Below are 18493 nucleotides of genomic sequence, written 5' to 3'. Positions count from 1 at the left end.
AAAAGCCAGTATAATTTATCACTCTTTCAGTCCCCACATGAAGACCTTAAGTGGCTCATTATCACACATCACTTAAATTTGTGTATCAGTCATAAGTAACATGCCCATACTACATTTTTGCTACATTTTAGTAGATGAATGTTACAATGGTTGGATTTCACTGCTACACTGCATCTCTGAGGCTTCCAAAATCAGATAGACTGAATCGAACTTCTCCCTCCCACAGCTCAAGACAGATTATCAGTCAACTCTCACATGAACAAAACCTCACTGCCAGCAACAGAACTGCCAATAACTCACTTGTCTGAGCTGAGATGTAGGGGAGCCTCTACTCTTCCAAAAAGGCCAAGTTCTTCCATTTCTGTTCCCCTGCCTATACCAGACAGCACTCTCAATCACTTCATTCACTCCTACTAGTCTTTTACAACAAAATAAACTTCAGACAACTTCACACATGACTGAAAGTAGCCTATGGCAAGAGCCTAGAGTCAGGCCTGAAGTCACACTGTCAGCACCAAAGAGGTTCTTTAAATTTCTTAACCACTACAGTCAGCTGTCCTTACTCAAGTAAAGACTGTTTGCACAGCTGAAATGTAATTTCTCTTTTTAAAATGTAAGTTTCTTGAAGCAAGGAGTTTGATGCTTGCTGCTCCGTAAAGTATCAAGCACCCTACCTATGCTTGGTCAATAGCTGTTTTATTAAATAAAGCAGTATATAATATTGATTCAGTTTGGGATTAGTGAATATAAGAAGCATCTGGCTTTTCAGCTGCTAGCAGCTTTTTTCCATGGTGCTGTATGAGATATCTTAGCCCAATCCAAGAGTAATGATGAACAAGAAAGGTCAGACAATTCAAGAGAATCTCTACAGCAAGTTCATCAGAGATGTATATTACCTACCCTGGCCGCAGTCACCAGCATCAAATCCACAGGAGAGGACATTGCAGGCCTGATCACAGAACTTGTCTGCTAGCCAGGAATTAGCACAGCCTTGGTTACAGTATGAAACGCCACTTATTCCTGCACCAAACTGCCATGGTGGTCCATTCCCAATACCTCCAACTGCACCTGCACCAGCTACATAGCGACTACCCCCACTGTTACCTACAGGGAGAGAAGAAAATAAAACCAAACCCAGTCAATTTGAAATCTTTATTTCTGAAGAAAAGCACATTTTAAGCCACAGTGTTAAAGCTAGACTGAAGTCAACAATCTTATTTATCACCAGCGAAATTAAAATGGAGCAAACGCTAACTAGACCTCAGTGAGTTAGTGTAAAATCGATAGAGGCACCATCTCGCTGTAGAAGTTTAGAAACCAAGTTAAAATTGCAAGAAAAACTTCAACATATTTTGTCTTAACTTCAAAGAGGCAGCAGAAAACTGATTTACTACTTCTTGTGTTTGCAGTCTTGACTTTAGAGCCCCCTACAGTGGTATCATTTCCTCAGTCCAGAAGTACCACTTCGTTTTCCTGCCCTGCAGTCCTGAAAATTTAATCTAGAAACTAATGGTGCAGCTTCACAGTCCTGTTGTTATTTGGATTCTGAGTCCAAATACTATATAATATTGAATATATATTTTACATAATAATTTTATTAATTTAAAAATCTTTTCATTCAGGTAGTCAAACTTGGTACCCAGGGAAAGATTTTATATGCCTTACTATTTGCTGTCATTTTCCATAGACACTTTGTAGTTTGCAAGAAACAAGGTTTTCATCTGTAAGCCAACTTTATTATTATTATTATTAAAGGAAGCAATTTTGTAGTTAAAGGAGAACAACAAACTGCAGAATTATTTATGTAAAAAAATCCAAACAGTTCACTTTTTCTAAATTTAACATTGCTTTCTTACCAATGCAATCACCTCCATCCCAATCACATGCTGAGTTATTACAGGCTTTATCACAGTAACCATCTTTAATCCACGAGCCAGGACATCCCTCAGCACAGTTTGGCACAGGCCAAGTCAAGTAAACCTGGAACAACATTATAGTCCAAAACACGGATTGGCAAATAGAAGTCAACTGAGCTTGTTCCTTGGAATACAGAGACTTAAAATAATCCCTGCCCATGAAAAGTGCCTTAAGTATTCACAAAGTTTTACAAATAGCATTTAAACACTTTCACCTGTGAAATAAATGTTATCTCAGGAAAAACTGAAGAATTCCCAAGGCCATACAGCAAGGCAACAACAGCCAGAAATAGAATGTAGGACTTCCCAAATCTACTTCCATAAACCATATTACAATGAAAATAGTATTTTATCTTTTGTCAGTTAAGAAGGGTGAACTGAAACTCCGAAACAGCTTTGCAGTTCACTTGTTCTTCTGACTCAAAATGTTTCTTTATTACTAACCAGTCATGAGATAAGCAGCACATGTTGAACATAATCCCTAAAGCATCTGACCCTCTATGACTTAAATAATTCTAAGAATTAACAAGATAAAAAAAAGTATGGGGGTGTATTTTCAACTGGGGAGGCATTAAAAACCACACACCCTTCCCTTCAGGCCTTACTGTTTCAAGATTTTAGCAGCATGTTTCCTACAGAAACAACTGCTGATCAGGTTATCACAAATAACACTGCATCTAAGCTGACTTTATCATCATAACTCAGAGGAATAACTGAATAATAAAAATACAGTAACAATATATGATTGTGCAATTATATGCATACGGAAGGATTTAAAATAATTAAAAGCCTCCTAATGTCCTCAAGTACTGAAGCACTAATTTTAGGGTAGATTAAACTAATTTTGTACAACCTTTCTGTGTGTGTGCACAAGTGTCCACATGTGCCTGCATGAATTAATTCCATGGTCTCTCGCATCTTGTGTACTTATTGTTTCAATATAAATAACAAATATAAATCTTATTTTTTCCTCCATGTCACTCTTGTAGATCAAGTTCATGAATGAAAATTCTGCTGGCAACCAGAGAGTCTTTATGCATAACTATTGTTAATTTTTCCTCAGCTGAACCCCAGTTTTTGATAATATGTCTGTTGAAAAAATAGATTACTTGATGTTCATGAACATGCAACAGCATATCTTTTAGTAAATAACTATATATATTATTATATTTAGATTGGGCAAAGATATTTGGGTGTATGGAACAGAGGCAATTAATGGTAAATTTAAATACTAGACCATTTTGAGTGCCATCTGACCTCAGTGTTCCCACAGAAGAATGGATTCTGTTTTGCTTTGAATATTTCCCACAAAACAAAAAGAATTTACAAGGGAGGGAAGACTGACAGCTGCCAAACACCACATCAGTGCGCCAACAGAAAGTGGGAGAATTAGAGAACACCACTGAAACTAAAGCATGAAGCCTGACAGAGGAACCATTATAATGCCAGAAACCTGTGAGTGAATATGAAAAAAAGTGATTCTGCAACCCACACATCAACACATACATACAAAAAGAGACAGAGCTCTCCCCACCCTACATCTTTGCTAACAATTGTCTAGTTAAGAACAATGAAACTTTAGAGGTAAAAAGGGGAGTGGGGAGCAAAGGGAAATCTTATATTTGATCTCCCTTTCAAAGTACCATTTCTTTGATTTGCTTTATTTGTATTATATTACATTACCATAGAAAAATTGTACATCTGCTTTGGGGAAAAAAAATTCTTTGATAATGGCTTACCTTCTGACCTTTAGAGTGACTGTAAAAATCATCAGGCCAAACATCTTTCCCAAACATAACATCATCATTGAGATAAATAAACTTTTGAGAGAGGCCACTGATACGATGAATGTGACTTTCAATAGCTGGTGAACTGAAGGTAGGCAAGTGACTCACATTCTGAAATATTTCCTAAAACAAAGAAGCCCCAACAACCCAAAACAGTTTCAGAAGGCAAAAATACATGAAAAAGCCCAAACCATAAAAGGCCAGGCATATCAGGTATATTTGACACTTATCTACTAAAAAAAAAAAATAAAATAAAAATTTCTTAGAATAAGAAAATACATGAAAGACAGAAAGAAAAGTGAAAATATTTTAGCAGAAAGAAAAATTTTGCTATTCATTTTCCCCACACAAAACCATTTTCAGATCTGCTGCTTAACTAAGAAACAGCACCTGGTTCAGTGCAAAAACACAAACTCCTCTTTCACTGAGTAATGGATCAGCCCAGTGTACACATATTTATACTTCTCATATGGTACAGGCTGCACAAAATTTTGAGCAAGTTGAATGTGTTCCAGCATTCAGAATGTCAGGATTCTTTCATCTCTTTTAAGTAACTTCAGAAGCAGACAGCAACAGAAGTTGAATCAGAATCTTGTTACTTAGGTTGCTCAGGGGTCCTATGGCATGTCTAGATACCAAAATTACTCCAAAATTGTAATCAGAAGCTATTATTTTTGTTTCACTTATTCAGGAAGCATGAAGAATTCCCTTTCACTTTTTAAGTAAGATTTTTAGGATCCATAGTTATTTTTTGGAAGCCATCATCTTAGTTCCGGTAACTGCAATTCATCCTGTCTCAATGCAAGCTTACTAGGTTATTACTGGTATTGAGAGAATGTTTATGGATTCAGATTACGTTTTCTTGAGTGTTTTTATAAATAAACTTTATAAGGAAATTAGACATGGGTATACATTAGCTGAAGTCTCTGTATTTGGAAAAGTGGACTAAACAAAGGCTTGATATATATTCAGTTATCTGCTTATCCAAAATAAAAAGACATACTGGGGTTTACAAAGAATACGAATGAAATGGGGAAGAAATGGTCATTTCTTCCAAATAAATGCAGCCTTTGACTGAAAGAGGGTAACTGTATTCCAAAACAGTCACGGAATCTTTACTCGTGGCACTTTTATGATGGTATTTTTGTTGAGGGTTTTGGTGGGCTTTTTTGTTTGGCTTTTGTTTATTTGGGTTTTACCTGATGTGTCACTATGGTTATTCGTGGATTATCCAGGTTAAGCCAGGAAGGAATCTGCCCATTAGTGACGATGAAAATACGTCTCACCCAAGGGGCATGCCTCTCTATTGATCGTAAGGAGTATCTCAGTTCTTCATTATCTTCAAAACGGCTGGCAGAAATATCTTCATCCTGCTTAGACTACAAAAAGTCCTTTCTTAGACTTTTAAATAGAACATTCAAGGTCTGATCCAGCTAGGTAACAACAGGTTGCTTTGACATATGGGGGCATAAACATTTGAGAACTTAAGACATTCAAAAATACAAAGTACACTGATCAAGTGCCATTATTCTCTTAGAGGATCATATTCTTCCAAATTATCAAGGTGAACAATGCAACCTTCTGACACCAATGGCCGGCCACCTGGTGTCATTAGGATGTCTGCTGACTACACTGCAAGATCCCAGCTCTTGAAGAAAGAATCCCAGGAAAAAACCCACACCCTCCTGTTTTCTTTCTTTTCTGAGATTATTAGTCTCTATTTCCTGACCTTAACCAAAAGCCAAGTTGCATTTCAAATTGGTAACATCACCTTCCAGAAATCCAGTTTTAAGAGGCTGGAGCCTTCCAAGAACATAGCATCATAAGCTGTATATAAATGGCACCTAATATAGATACTGTGAAAGTGTCAAGATGTAGCAGCTCTTCAATCATCCCCCACTCTTTTATTTTAAAGACTTTAAGCAGGAGAAAATTAACAAAATAAGCCTAATAGTCACTATGAAATAGCTAAATGTTTCCATGTGTTTTTGTTAAAAAGAAAATATTTTAATTAGAAACTCATCAGGTAAGTAACAAAATTGGGTTACATGACACTATTGTATGTTTCTTCTCCCATGTGTGAGAACTTAATGGTCTCTTCTAAAAACAACAATTAAGGCTGCCTAAAAGGAACACTTCTAAAAGATGCCCAATTGAAACAGAAAACTCAAGAATAATTTGAACATTTAACAATTACCATTTTCACTGCAGATTCTATACACTGTAAGTAAGTCTCCTCCTTTTCTAATACGTATAGTAATACAGCTTACACGTTCTAAGAAACATAACAACTAAAAACATTTCAGCAACACCAGCATCCATTGGCTAAGTACCCATTTACAAAATGATACATGATTTCAACATGGAGAAGTATAAAGTTTGAGTTCAGGGTTTGTATTAACAAGGAAAGTTCTACAAAAGCCAGGTTCACAGTATACAAAGACAGACTGAAGGCTTTAGTGGAGCAGGCACATTTAGTTTACTCATGCCACTTGACATTTACAATAAATGTAATATTCTAGCAGGAAGAAAAAAAAAAAAAAGATTTTACAAGATCTTATCTTCAAACAGACACCTTGTTATTTTATTTCCTGTTGCTAAACCAAAAATCCTTGCTGGTATCAAAAGTAAGCAAAGTAAACCTTTCATTGCAAACATCTGTATTTCAGGTCTTCAAAATTTTGGTAAGAGAAGTACTTAGCATTTACTCAGCACATACAATGCTGCAAAGCAAAAAAATAAAGTGCTTTAGAAACATATCAGGAAGGAGATACCATGTTTTTATTAAAGCCTCCCCTCCCCCCGAAGATTGCTTATCTGCCAGTCAGTATCAGTTAAGCCTTTCAGGACTTGACTGCATACAACCTTATCAGAGCAGAGGGCAAAATTTTTCACTTAGGGGAGAACATGAAAATTTCAATTAAACATCACCCTGTTCAATCCTCCTTCTTCCTTGATTTCAGAATTTGAGAGTGTTCTTGTAATGTTTTCTTACAACATAATAAATACCGGATTCTTAACGCTTCCAAGCTTCTGGAAGAAATCCCACATCCCTTGTCATTGACTAGTTAGTCCCTACTTGCAGTTTTTAAATAACACCACCTTTACATGCTGTAACAGAATTTACCTACCTGGCTGACAGAGCTGAGGTCCCATAGTAAATAAGCAGGACTAAGCATTAGTTCTTTTCCATCTATAGTCATGTTCTTCTTTGCTTGCTTGCTCAGTTCTTGGAAACCCTTACGGTTATTCAGTTGCAAGAGAGCCACGCTGGCTTCTGAGTAGAGCTGCAACTATACAAGCAGAGAAAATAATTTCTGGCATGCACCACAGCAGCACTCTGTTTGCCTCTTTGCAGTCTTTGCCAATTCCATCTTTTTGTTCTATTTTTCTTACTAGAGTTACTAATAAGAACCACCAGTAAACACTGTTTTTAAAGAATTACGATTTTGTAAGAACACAAAAAGGGGTAATTCAAATGGAAAATTAAAAACATTTAAAGATATAGAACATTCCTAGATGTTTAATTTTCACATTTCATTGTGTAAAGAAAACTTTTCTTTACACAATGATCCATCAACAGTAAAGCTGTCCATGTTTAAATATTTCTGTTGTGAATAGTAAGTCCCCAGCCATTCCCTCTAACCCTCAATAACAGAATTTGTATTTTATTACAATTTTATTATATGACTGAAAGAATCATACTTTTTTTCAGTCTTAATCAAGTAATACACTTCTCAGAAAATTAAGGCCACCAATTCATCATTGCTGTCAGGAGCATGAAATTTTCAGAATGGTTTAGAGAGCAACCTACAGCTCAGAAACCCGAGATACAAAGGGCTCCAGAACTAATCCATGTGGGTCTCCAAGTCCTTAATGATGGTTGCCAATATGCTGTTAAGGTCATTTCTTACTTGACTGTTTGATCTGTTTGCTGTTTTTATCTCTTGCCACGAGTAAGTCTGTATATCAGATTTCATAATGCACAGGATAAGAAGGGGCTTGCACTACACACCCTCTCTAACAGCTAGTATAGCTTATAAATTACAAGGCACCACAACATTTCACTAGAAACATAGCATAACCCAATGAAACATGGTTTTTACTGTATGAAGTAGCATAAGCAGACACAAATTAACTAAAAGCAGGACTGCATTTTGATTCTTCAAATGTATACATTCAACACTCAGATTGAGAATAAATGCAATCAAACATTAACAATATTTATTAGACACTATGCTTATTTTTTGTTCCTTCATGCAACATAAGACAAATAGGCATGTCTACCAGATTTTCAATTGTATAAGGTCTGTAAATGCAATTCGTAAGTTAACAAAATTTGAATACTAGTATGTTCAAAACCAGCAAAACCATCAGTTTATCTCGTAATACCCTTTATTTCTTTATTTTTTTATTAAATCTGACCCTTTCTGCTCATTTTCAAACACCACTTGTCCCAGAGTTAGCACCCCTTCCCTTAGTAAGACCAGCTGTCCCACTTGTGACATTTTAAAGCTGTTGATGCTTTGACTCATATGCTATTTGAGATCCTTCAATCTGACTTATGAGGCCTGCCATTAGAAAAATCTGATAAATCCCAGACCTTCCAGGGAATCATCTGAACCTACGTGTGGAAAGGATGGCTTCAGTAGCTAAATGGCTGAGGTATAGTTACGGACTGCAGCTAGCAACCTCCAAAAATATCGGTATCAAAATGCTACAGATTGCAAAGCTGCCATCAGTGGGTATGTGCTTTATTTAGGAATACAACAGTGTCACACAGTCCCTCAGAATCTGTCATTTAAAACACACATATAACAAACCAGAAACATTACCATTCTAGAACTCTGTAAGAATTTAAGAACATATAATTTCTCTTAAACATGTTTCCACTGAACTGAACAAAAAGTGTACCTGTACTACAGATTACTAAATTTAGTGCAAACGCTTCTCCTTTCCCCCTACTAACACAGTTTATGTGCTCCAGGTTTTTAAATATGTAACAGTCCAACCACAAACAAGAAGTTGAAAAACGTGCTCCACTGCTCAGCATCAGACTTAACATAACCCCTGCACAGATTCTTTTTGTTATCAATGTTTTTTTCCATACCTTTTTTTAAAAACCAAGCCTTTTCATAAGTAGATGTATCAATAAAATTAGATTTCAGTGAAGTTATCTGGCAACATAACTAACTAGATTCCAATAAATTGCAAGCTCTGGTCTAAGTATTTTGTTGCTGGTATATTCAAAATAGAATTCTCTCATGGCAGATTTTCTAATGTCTCACAGGCATTAACCTCCTCTCAGTGGGAATGCATGCAATTGCCCATTCCCTTGAAATATTTATTACCTTCTAGATTCTAATGTCTCACAGGCATTAACCTCCTCTCTGTGGGAATGCATGCAATTGGCCATTCCCTTGAAATATTTATTACCTTCTAGCAAATACCTTCATACTGACAAAACAGGTCAGCATATCCAAAGACATTATGAAAATAGAAAAGGAAAAGAAAAAAAAAAGCAGATGCACAAGTATTGGTGTGATCAGGCAAGTCTCTGCTTCTAACACAAGCAGGCTGAAGACACTGTGCAGGCACAGGCTGAACAATAATAGTTTTCTTTAGAAATGCAGATAAAGAGAGAAAGGAAAAGTGAAGAAAAAAAAAAAAATCAGTTGCTTTTCACATATAGGTATAACCTAACATTTTTATAGCCTTTAAAGAAATATGGCTTGGTTGGTGTGATCAGGCAAGTCTCTGCTTCTAACACAAGCAGGCTGAAGACACTGTGCAGGCACAGGCTGAACAATAATAGTTTTCTTTAGAAATGCAGATAAAGAGAGAAAGGAAAAGTGAAGAAAAAAAAAAAAATCAGTTGCTTTTCACATATAGGTATAACCTAACATTTTTATAGCCTTTAAAGAAATATGGCTTGGGAGTGGAGAGCCGCACAACCAGAGTAACACCTCCACCTAGTGGTCTAATGCACCATTAAGAAAGCATGGAGAATAAAAGCAGCCAAATGTAATTTTCAACCACATCTGCCATAACACACACAACATAGAACAACAAATGCGATTAACAGACACACTGCTGCTTACCTTTCATCTAGAAATAAACTTTCATATCATTACATTAGAGTGCAGGATATAAGTACAAAAATTCAGTAGACATAACACGCATAATTCACCTTAGAAATTGATTCATTATATATTAAATCTTCACAATTTAAGGCCCTCTTGTTGAGCTCAGCTGCTTTTCTCTGGCATTTTTTAGAGGAAACACCTGGCCCAGATGTCAGACCAATTTTGAGTCCTCTTTGCATTTAGAAGTTATTTCAATCATACTAAAGCAATCCAATTAAAACAGCACTATCAGCATTCAATACACTAACAACTGAGCTCTTCCTTTTCTCACCTTTCTTCCCTCCTAATAGCATTATTGTTGAAATTTTTTATTATTTCCTTACATCCAAGCATTACGCTGAGAAACAGCTACTTAGAGCATGCAAACACCCATTAGGCATCACGAGGTGGTTATGAGACACAAGTCTAGCCTAAACTTGGATGCAACCCTCTTCCTCTCCACTTGGCACCTCACATCACTTCACAGACCTTAGATTCCAGAAGTGATAACAACAGAGGAATTGCTGCAAATTTCAGTGGAGGCTATAAACAACCAACCTTTTATCTACTTCATGTAGTAGTAACCTAGCATCAATCTCTTTGGTAAAGAGAAAACCACACTCACATTTACCATAACTGCATACCTACAACATCCACTGAATTAAGAACTGATTCTGAGCTAGGATCTTGGTAAAGGCTTCTACAGAAATGACCTCACCCACGCTTCATACGTAAAAATTTTTAATCCTTGCAAATAAAATATTTCTTACATTCATATGCATATATTCCATTGTAGGTGTAATATAAATAAATTGCTGCTATCAAGAGTAGAGAATGGGTTGGGGAAGAATCCACTGCTATGACCAATAATCCCAGTTTAATTGTTCTAAGCATCTACCACCAGGAAAAGAAACACAGAGAACAATGATGACTGAATAGAAAAATTGCAGAATGCTGTGGATACCTGAAAAAAATGTGTTTATACAGTGATATGCCTAACCAAATTGCAGAAGAGAAGCTCTTGGGAACAGATAATGAGTTGATCGCACTGGTAATCTTTACTCAAGATAAGAATACACCAGAAAAAGAGAACTAGCACAAAGTTTTTTAACCAACTGGATGCCATATGACAACAAATTGAAAACACAACCAACACAGGGTAAAGGAAAAATCATGTAGAAAGATAATAGGCAAAGAATGCTCCTTCCAAAAAAAAGGGGCTACTATGGATAAGAGAATGATTTAAGTCAAAATCAAGGAAAAAAGAACATAAATCAGCACCTACAAAGGGACAGAAAAATAAATCCCAAATATTGTTTGAATGGGGAACATTCTTCACAACTGTGTTACTATGAGAGCTTATATCTACGATGTTCAACCAGAGAACAAACATTGATAGGATATCGCTTTGATGTATTCTCAGAGGAGGAAGCAAACAGATTTCTTTTCCACCAAATAATCTCTGAATTGATAGAGGCAATACTATTTCAGATACCAATTTGGTAATTAATGAGAATGTTACAGAAGAGCAGCTCCTAGAAAATAACCCTAGGTCAGGAAAACATAGGCTAATTGATTTTTAATTGCAACAGAAAAAAAATAATTAAAGGAACATCTTGTAACTAAATTTCTTAAATGCTAAAGGGCAAGTTTAATAAATGAAAAGAGCTGGTAATTGAAGTCAAAGGTATTCTGAGCAATTCAGCTCCATTAAGTCAATTGTGTTAAAACTACCAATAACCTGTAACTTAAACTGTGGTGAGGAACTATAAAAAACTCCAAAAGCAAATGGATGACTCTGCACTCAAAGAAGATTCTTCAGATTGCTCAAAGTCAGGAAGCATTCAAGTAAAAACATTCCTTGTCCAAGGTCGAAATGAAGAATCTAGTATCTCAGACAGCAGAACTGAAGTACCATCTCCTGATGGATAACAATCTCACTTCTTTACAGTAAGCAGCATTTCTTTAAAGCAATTCAAAAAATACCCATAGCACATAAAACACGCAGAGACTAGCAAGATGACCATATGAATATCCATTGCTATTTAACCAGTGTGCCACTAAGAAAGAAAAGGAAGGATGCTCTGGCTGCACCAGAGCACATCTGCCATCTCTCACCCAAACTAGCAACAGATTCGCAATAGCAAGAGACAATATTTATGATCAGCACCAATAGCCAGCAGTGGAAGGATGCAATGGAGGTAGTGTAAAATGGTGGCAACACTATTTGCAATGGGCATAATGTAACACACAGCAAGTTTGCCAGTCTTGTGTTAGTTATGTTCTACAATGTTTTTCACTGTGTAAAAAGTTCTGGAGATGCCACATTTAAAACACAAAATTCCAGTCAATCATACTGAAGGCAGACAAATCCATGATATAAATGGTGGGGAAGGGCTGTCAGAAGTACGAGAGGAATGGAGAGTCAATGCTGTTGGATAAGCATTGCCTGATTAACTTAGTAAAACAAAGGCTAGGAAGAGCCATAGCACTCTCTATGAATACACTACAGGTATAAACAACGGCAAAAGAAAATAACTATTTAAGCTTAAATAACTCTTCAAGAGCTCTCTCTGTTAAGCTGTTTATCTCGTAAGAGCTTGTAGACAGGTACAGGTATGTTCACCTGTTAGCGAGACTCTAAGGCAGCCTGCTAACACAAGCTGGGACAAGAAAGAAGAAATTCAGCTTGTGTTAAGTTGCAGCATTACCAGCCTATGAAAGGAGTTACTCAATATCGTTTCTGCAACAGTAGAATACATGATTTGTTAACCCAGCCTGCCAAAAAAAAAAAAAAAAAAAAAAGGCAAGGCAAGGAAGTCATTTGAGCACCAAGAACAAGCTGTAAAGTGAATTAGTACATCCTACAGATGGGCAAACTAACAAAGACAGATTACCTATGAACTGACAACCCTTTCTGCACACTAACTCCTCCTCCACAAACTTTCTGGCCTCAGTCCCTATTCACTCCACCAATCACATCTGCAGCACATAAGCCAATGATTTTCACAAACTTTTGAAACTATTACCTTTTAAACCTGGCTGTAACTGGAATGTTCAATAGCAGGCAGAAGGCACAAAATACTTTATGATGGTACAGTCACACAAGTTGTGATCTACTGTTGCCTTGAAGGTGGGTAAGTTGAAGTGCAAGTTGCTCGTGACCTTACAGAGTACTTGGCAGAGAGAAATACAGTATGTAGGTGTGAAACAATCTAGAGTTGTTACTATTAAGATAATTCTTCTAAAAGCAGAGGGAAGGAAAAAGCTAAGCAGCTACATGAACAGAATTCTGTCACATTAAACAAGGCAGTGATACAGTACACTTCAGTAGGACAACAGCCTGTAGCAAATGGCTGAGAGAAACTGGTAAGGCTGGTACTTTTAAATGCTTAATAACTTGCAATCACAAAACGGACAATTGGTCTTTTGAAGGCAAGTATGTGAATCACTATTTACTACTCTTCACAACTCAAGAAAACAGAGTCACAAAGAAAATCAGATCATTATCAGAAACATCCTAAATCTCCTAGGTGGATGAAATCCCATATGTGACCCATTACAAAAGACCAATACAAGTAAGTTACTCTTTCTTACAGACCCTTACCAGTTTTACTTTAGAGGCCAGGCTCTCTGGTAGTTTAGATCGTAGCTGATTAGTTTCTTTGAATGTAGCTGGAAATCCACTAAGGAAGGCCAAGTCTTGCATTAAAACTAGACCTGGAACTTCTTTGTCTGTAGTCTAGAAACAAGGAAACAGAGTATAAAGACCTTTTTAAATTTACAGTAATTCATATTTATCTATCAATCCTTCATTAGGTGATAGATGTAATAGTGAATATTTTGTCACTTAACACAAGCTTCAATATTGAAATAAGGGTTATTTTAAAAGTTTTCACTTTTCATTACATGCAAACTCTGGAAAGAAAATAGCACAGAAACACTTTTTAAAAGCTTCAAAATTGAAATAAGGGTTATTTTAAAAGTTTTCACTTTTCATTACATGCAAACTCCGGAAAGAAAATAGCACAGAAACATTTTTTAAAACGTACAAAAAATTTAAGATACTGAAAAGCTAATGAACTGATTTTAAAAGTACATACCAGGTAACCCCTCCATACTATGTGTTTGCTGTTGTCTTTTAACATTCCAGAATGAGCAGCTTCAACTAGAATACATAAAATGCATTGCAAATCAAAAACTGAAAGTTACTTCTTTACATATTCTACTAAGATACACTTTTGTAAATTAGAAAGATTTGGATATTTATGGTATGAACAGCTGTCTTTAAGTGGTAAATAATTCTTGGTAAAACAAACAGTAGTGGTCGGGCTAGTGGGTGATAGTGGTCTGGCACTACATACTAAAAAAAAAATAAGAAGCCCGTATCTGCTCTAAGATCCTACTTATGTATGCTGAATGCATGGATAATTTTGTTTTAAGGTAGGCAATCCTTTGAGCAAGGGCAGAACTTATTGCACAATATTCAACCTAGACTTCACAGCAATTAAAAGAGGATTTCTAAAACTAATCTTCCTCAGTCTAAACCTCAGCCTTCTGAGATTATCAGTGCAACACAGACATTCAGATATCAAGCCTGTTTTGCAATAGTCTTTTAAAGCATGAAACTCTAATCATCTGTAATCAGCTGCCTGGGAGGTACGCAAGCAGTATCATTAATGTCATCATTTAGAGGAACAGACTGAGGGCAAGAGGTGCTGAATGACTTGCTAAAGTCAAGCAGAAAATTTAGTGGCAGTCAGTATTGGAGGGAAGAAAACAAATTCACAGCAGCTTACTAAAAAGTTTTATCTAGAAAACTAGCTGGAATCTGACAAATAGCTTCTTACCATCCTTAGGGTTATCAAAAACAATTACTGTCACGTTGGTAGAAGGATTTTTTGGTTTTGCTACGAAGAACATATTACTAGCAGCTTGTAAAGTAGGATGAATAGACAGCAGATCTTTCAGTGTGACATTGGTAGGCAGCGCGGGATCCAAAACAAGCATTGGCACTTTGATGCAGTGTGTCAGCAAACACTCCAGTTGCTTCTCACTGCAGCAAAATAACAAAGGTATATTTAACAACAGTAGAAAATTTAAGACAAAAAAAAAATCAATGTTAGATGCAATGAGAGAAGTTTTTGTAAAATCTAATCCAGTACTTCTAACATCTGCTGGGGCAGAGGGAAGTTACTAAGAGCATGCTTATTTTGCTGCAGAAGGTATCTGGCTGTTACAGTTTCATTCATTCCCGTTACGTTTTTCCCAAACATTTCCAAGATTTCAAAGTTTGCCCACAGAGAAGACGTTATAAAGATCTCTAAATAATAGAACAACCAAGCCAAATGACAAACGGGGCAGACCAAGCCCTGCCACTTCCTGACAGCAGAGCTGCAAGAGGCTTGAACCCTCACAGCAATTACTTGTGTCACATATACAAACGGCAGGTGAAAGCAATGCTGAAAAACTTTTCATGCTTTTTGAATTATAAAATTCCAGGTACATATGCATTAAAAATCCACTCAAAATAGGAACTATGCTTAACCAGTGACAAGGATACAGTTTTTGAACTTACTGTCCATTTTAAGAAGCTCACTCACATATGTCACAACATTACTTTTATTCAATATATATATATATCATGCTGTCAACTTTTCTTGAAGTGACATAGAAGGAAAACATGAACAGGCTATAGAAAACCAAATGACCTCCGCAGCCAGCATCTGCTTTCAGCTAACAATGAGTAGGATATCATTTATTCCAATTTATGCCCAAACCCAAAAAACCTCACCTCTTCTTTGTTGGTTCTGTTGCATTCTTTCCAAGGATTTCCCTATAATAAAGTTAAAAACAACTTCATTAAATAACTCTGGAGTTGACAGGAAGGAATTTAGTCTAATTTCAGGTTGTTAACTGAGTCAGGGACACATTGTGAATGCACTGAAAAACCAATTATAAAACTGTCTTGCCATTAGCCTTGCCAAGGTGAGCACAGGTTGACACATGCCCCTCACTGCTCACCTTCATGCAGTGGAACTCAACACTTCTTGTTATGCTCACAGCTGTGGCAGCAGGACTCTTTTTGCTAACAGAATTTTCAGGGGTTATTATTAGATTACCTAACAAAACTGATGCTGATACAAAAAGCATTGATAAGAAACCAGGGTGAAGTGACCTGAAACTAGGCCGACTTGATTGCTTTGCCTAACATACATATTCTGATGTTTATCATGCATTTGCTGTGTGCACATAGAAACTAATAAAGATTAATGTAAAGGTAGTGAAGTACTGATACTAAGTAATAATATTAATACTAATATCAGAAGGGCCCCCTTCTACGCACACCAACAGAAAGAGAACCACGATTCAGCAAGTTACTCTTTCCAATAAGGAATAAAGCACCTGGACCATGACTACTCAATTCAGGCGTATAAACCACAAAGTTACAACTTACTAAGTTTTTCTATGCAATACAAAATACACGCTGATCAGCAGAGATTTGCAGTATCCTTGCCTTTGTCTTCTGCAGTTATCTCGATCCCATGAAACAGCTCTTTCTGTAACAGTGCTGGCTGATTTCAAAGCACATGAAAAAATTATCTACAAGGGAGAGAACCAGGTGTCCCTGTAGATAATGAACATGGCATGGACACAAGTCTTACTCGTAAGCTTGATATCAACTTTCCACATCAGCATTATGAGGGGGGTTGGAGGAAATGTTTTTCCCCTTTGTAAAATGGGAATCACAGCATGAGCGATGACAAAGCTAAAACCACTGACATTTGCTATATGAACTGCTAGATTAGTATAAATTTGAAAGCTTTTCAGAGCAAAGTACACGTTTAAGATGTTTAGACTTTAGACTTCAAAGTCTAAAGATTTAAAGTTTTACTAATACTAAACTAATTCTTGCTGCCTGTTCTACTAATAGGCAGCAAAACAAAGATCTAGAATTCACTTGTGATCACATTGTCAGTGGTACCTAAATTGCAAGTCGTAAAATCCCAAAAATCAGATTAATCTGCTCACTTGTGGATTTCAGATTATTCTGAATGTATTACAACCCTTAAAATATAGACTTCTTTTTCCATTTAGCCTAAGCTGATCATGTGACTACAAAGTTGGTTATTAAGAACTAAATAGATGGTTACAAGATACAATCCAAGGTATCTGAAACAGCTGCCTTGAAGCCTTAGATCAGGAATTTTGCAGAACCGTATAGCGCAATCTATAACACCAAATGCAGTAATACGTATCTTCTCCTTTTTAGCTAGAAGGCTGACTCATACCTTTATAACATTAATAAATTATTTTCCTCTTTCTCAGTTTCAGTGTTTGGGAGACTGACTACAAATCTAACTTTTAAAAATAGCCTTTAAGAAACATATGCTTAAGATTTTATTAAGCCAGAAAAAAAAAAAAAGAAATACTGGGGGGAGCTGAGGAGGAAGAAGGGCGTGAAGAGAGATTACACATTTGAGACATAGTTTCATTATTATTATTAACAAACGAGGTTATAGAAATCAATATAAAATGACACACACAAACACAGTTTTCTGCATGGCATTGGACAAATTCAAGACAGAACAGCCTTTATTCTTTAAATTATTATGCTCTGCATCTTAAACAGTTTTCTAAAGAGGCTAATTGTAGCTAAATGTAAAACTGAAACAAGGTTTTGAGAATAATCAAATGAAGGAGTAAGAAAACGTGCTTTGAATTTTGATGTTGAGTAACATGGGAGAAAACCAGAGAACTAGTACTGCATTAGATTGCTGCTGTTGGGTAAAGGAAAAAAATACATAAGATTATTACCTCATTATTCTCTGCTCTTCCTCCATCTGTTCTCTGACCTGTTGCAATTCTTTGATCAGTTCAACATCTGTGCCATTCACCCAGGTGTATACCACATCAATTGGCATGGGCAAACAAAGCCTACATAATTCAAATGAAAGCTACATGAGCTTTTTAATATTACATTACAAGTGTTTGTGGCATCCTACAACAGCAATTTCTGTCTAACAACAGAAATAATTGGTGTCTTAACTGCAAACAAGACAAAGCAAAAAGCATCTCTTTAGCCATATATATAATCTGTTAATTATACAAGCCTTTGACAAAACACCAGAGACATAAAACCAAAAAGGACACAGTGGCTGTAACAGTTCAGTAACCAAAGGATATCTGAACTTTTAAGCCCTAAATTTCACTGACATTAACCTATAACCCAACTCCTTTGAACCCATAAAATATTTCACAAATCAGAACTGGCACATCCTTAATTCACCAACTACATTAGACAGGACAGCACAAAGTATAACAACTTAAATCATACTTGCTATTATTTGACTGCAGAGAGCCTGTAAGATCTCAGCAGGACCTGGTCTCTATTCTAGGAATGGCTCTCAGATACTGGGAACAGGGCATTTCATAAGCAAACAACCTAAGTAGGGTACATGAATTTAGACTCTAGAGGCAGCAGCCAAATTCATTCTTGACACAATTTAATATCCTGGAGATTTTTCTAGACCCTTACAGATTTCCTAGCATACCCGAGGCAGAAGAAAGGGGGTTGAGTACATTTTTTCTATTTGTTTATGATAATCTCTCCAAGGACCACAGCTTTGTTTCAGCACGTATTCCAGGCTGCTGCCACAGGTGA

At 36.4% G+C, this 18493-nt stretch overlaps 1 protein-coding gene across 1 annotated transcript in view; it reads right to left on the bottom strand.

Moving 5' to 3' along the window:
* GNPTAB (N-acetylglucosamine-1-phosphate transferase, alpha and beta subunits) overlaps positions 1-18493 on the bottom strand; it is a 36763-nt gene that overhangs the window by 13692 nt on the left and 4578 nt on the right. The window contains exons 2-11 of the mRNA XM_010009825.1: positions 17647-17766; positions 15623-15664; positions 14679-14884; positions 13932-13996; positions 13436-13570; positions 6835-6996; positions 4903-5082; positions 3656-3826; positions 1857-1980; positions 901-1104 (exon numbers count right to left, since the gene is read on the bottom strand). Of these exons, the coding sequence (XP_010008127.1) occupies positions 901-1104; positions 1857-1980; positions 3656-3826; positions 4903-5082; positions 6835-6996; positions 13436-13570; positions 13932-13996; positions 14679-14884; positions 15623-15664; positions 17647-17766 (1409 nt within the window). The remainder of the gene's footprint in view (positions 1-900; positions 1105-1856; positions 1981-3655; positions 3827-4902; positions 5083-6834; positions 6997-13435; positions 13571-13931; positions 13997-14678; positions 14885-15622; positions 15665-17646; positions 17767-18493) is intronic.

The sequence above is a fragment of the Nestor notabilis genome, unplaced genomic scaffold, assembly GCF_000696875.1.
Source record: "Nestor notabilis isolate BGI_N333 unplaced genomic scaffold, ASM69687v1 scaffold6212, whole genome shotgun sequence".
Taxonomy (NCBI): Eukaryota; Metazoa; Chordata; class Aves; order Psittaciformes; family Psittacidae; genus Nestor; species Nestor notabilis.
The sequence above is the reverse complement of the archived record's forward strand: the minus strand, read 5'-3'. Positions and strand labels throughout refer to the sequence as shown.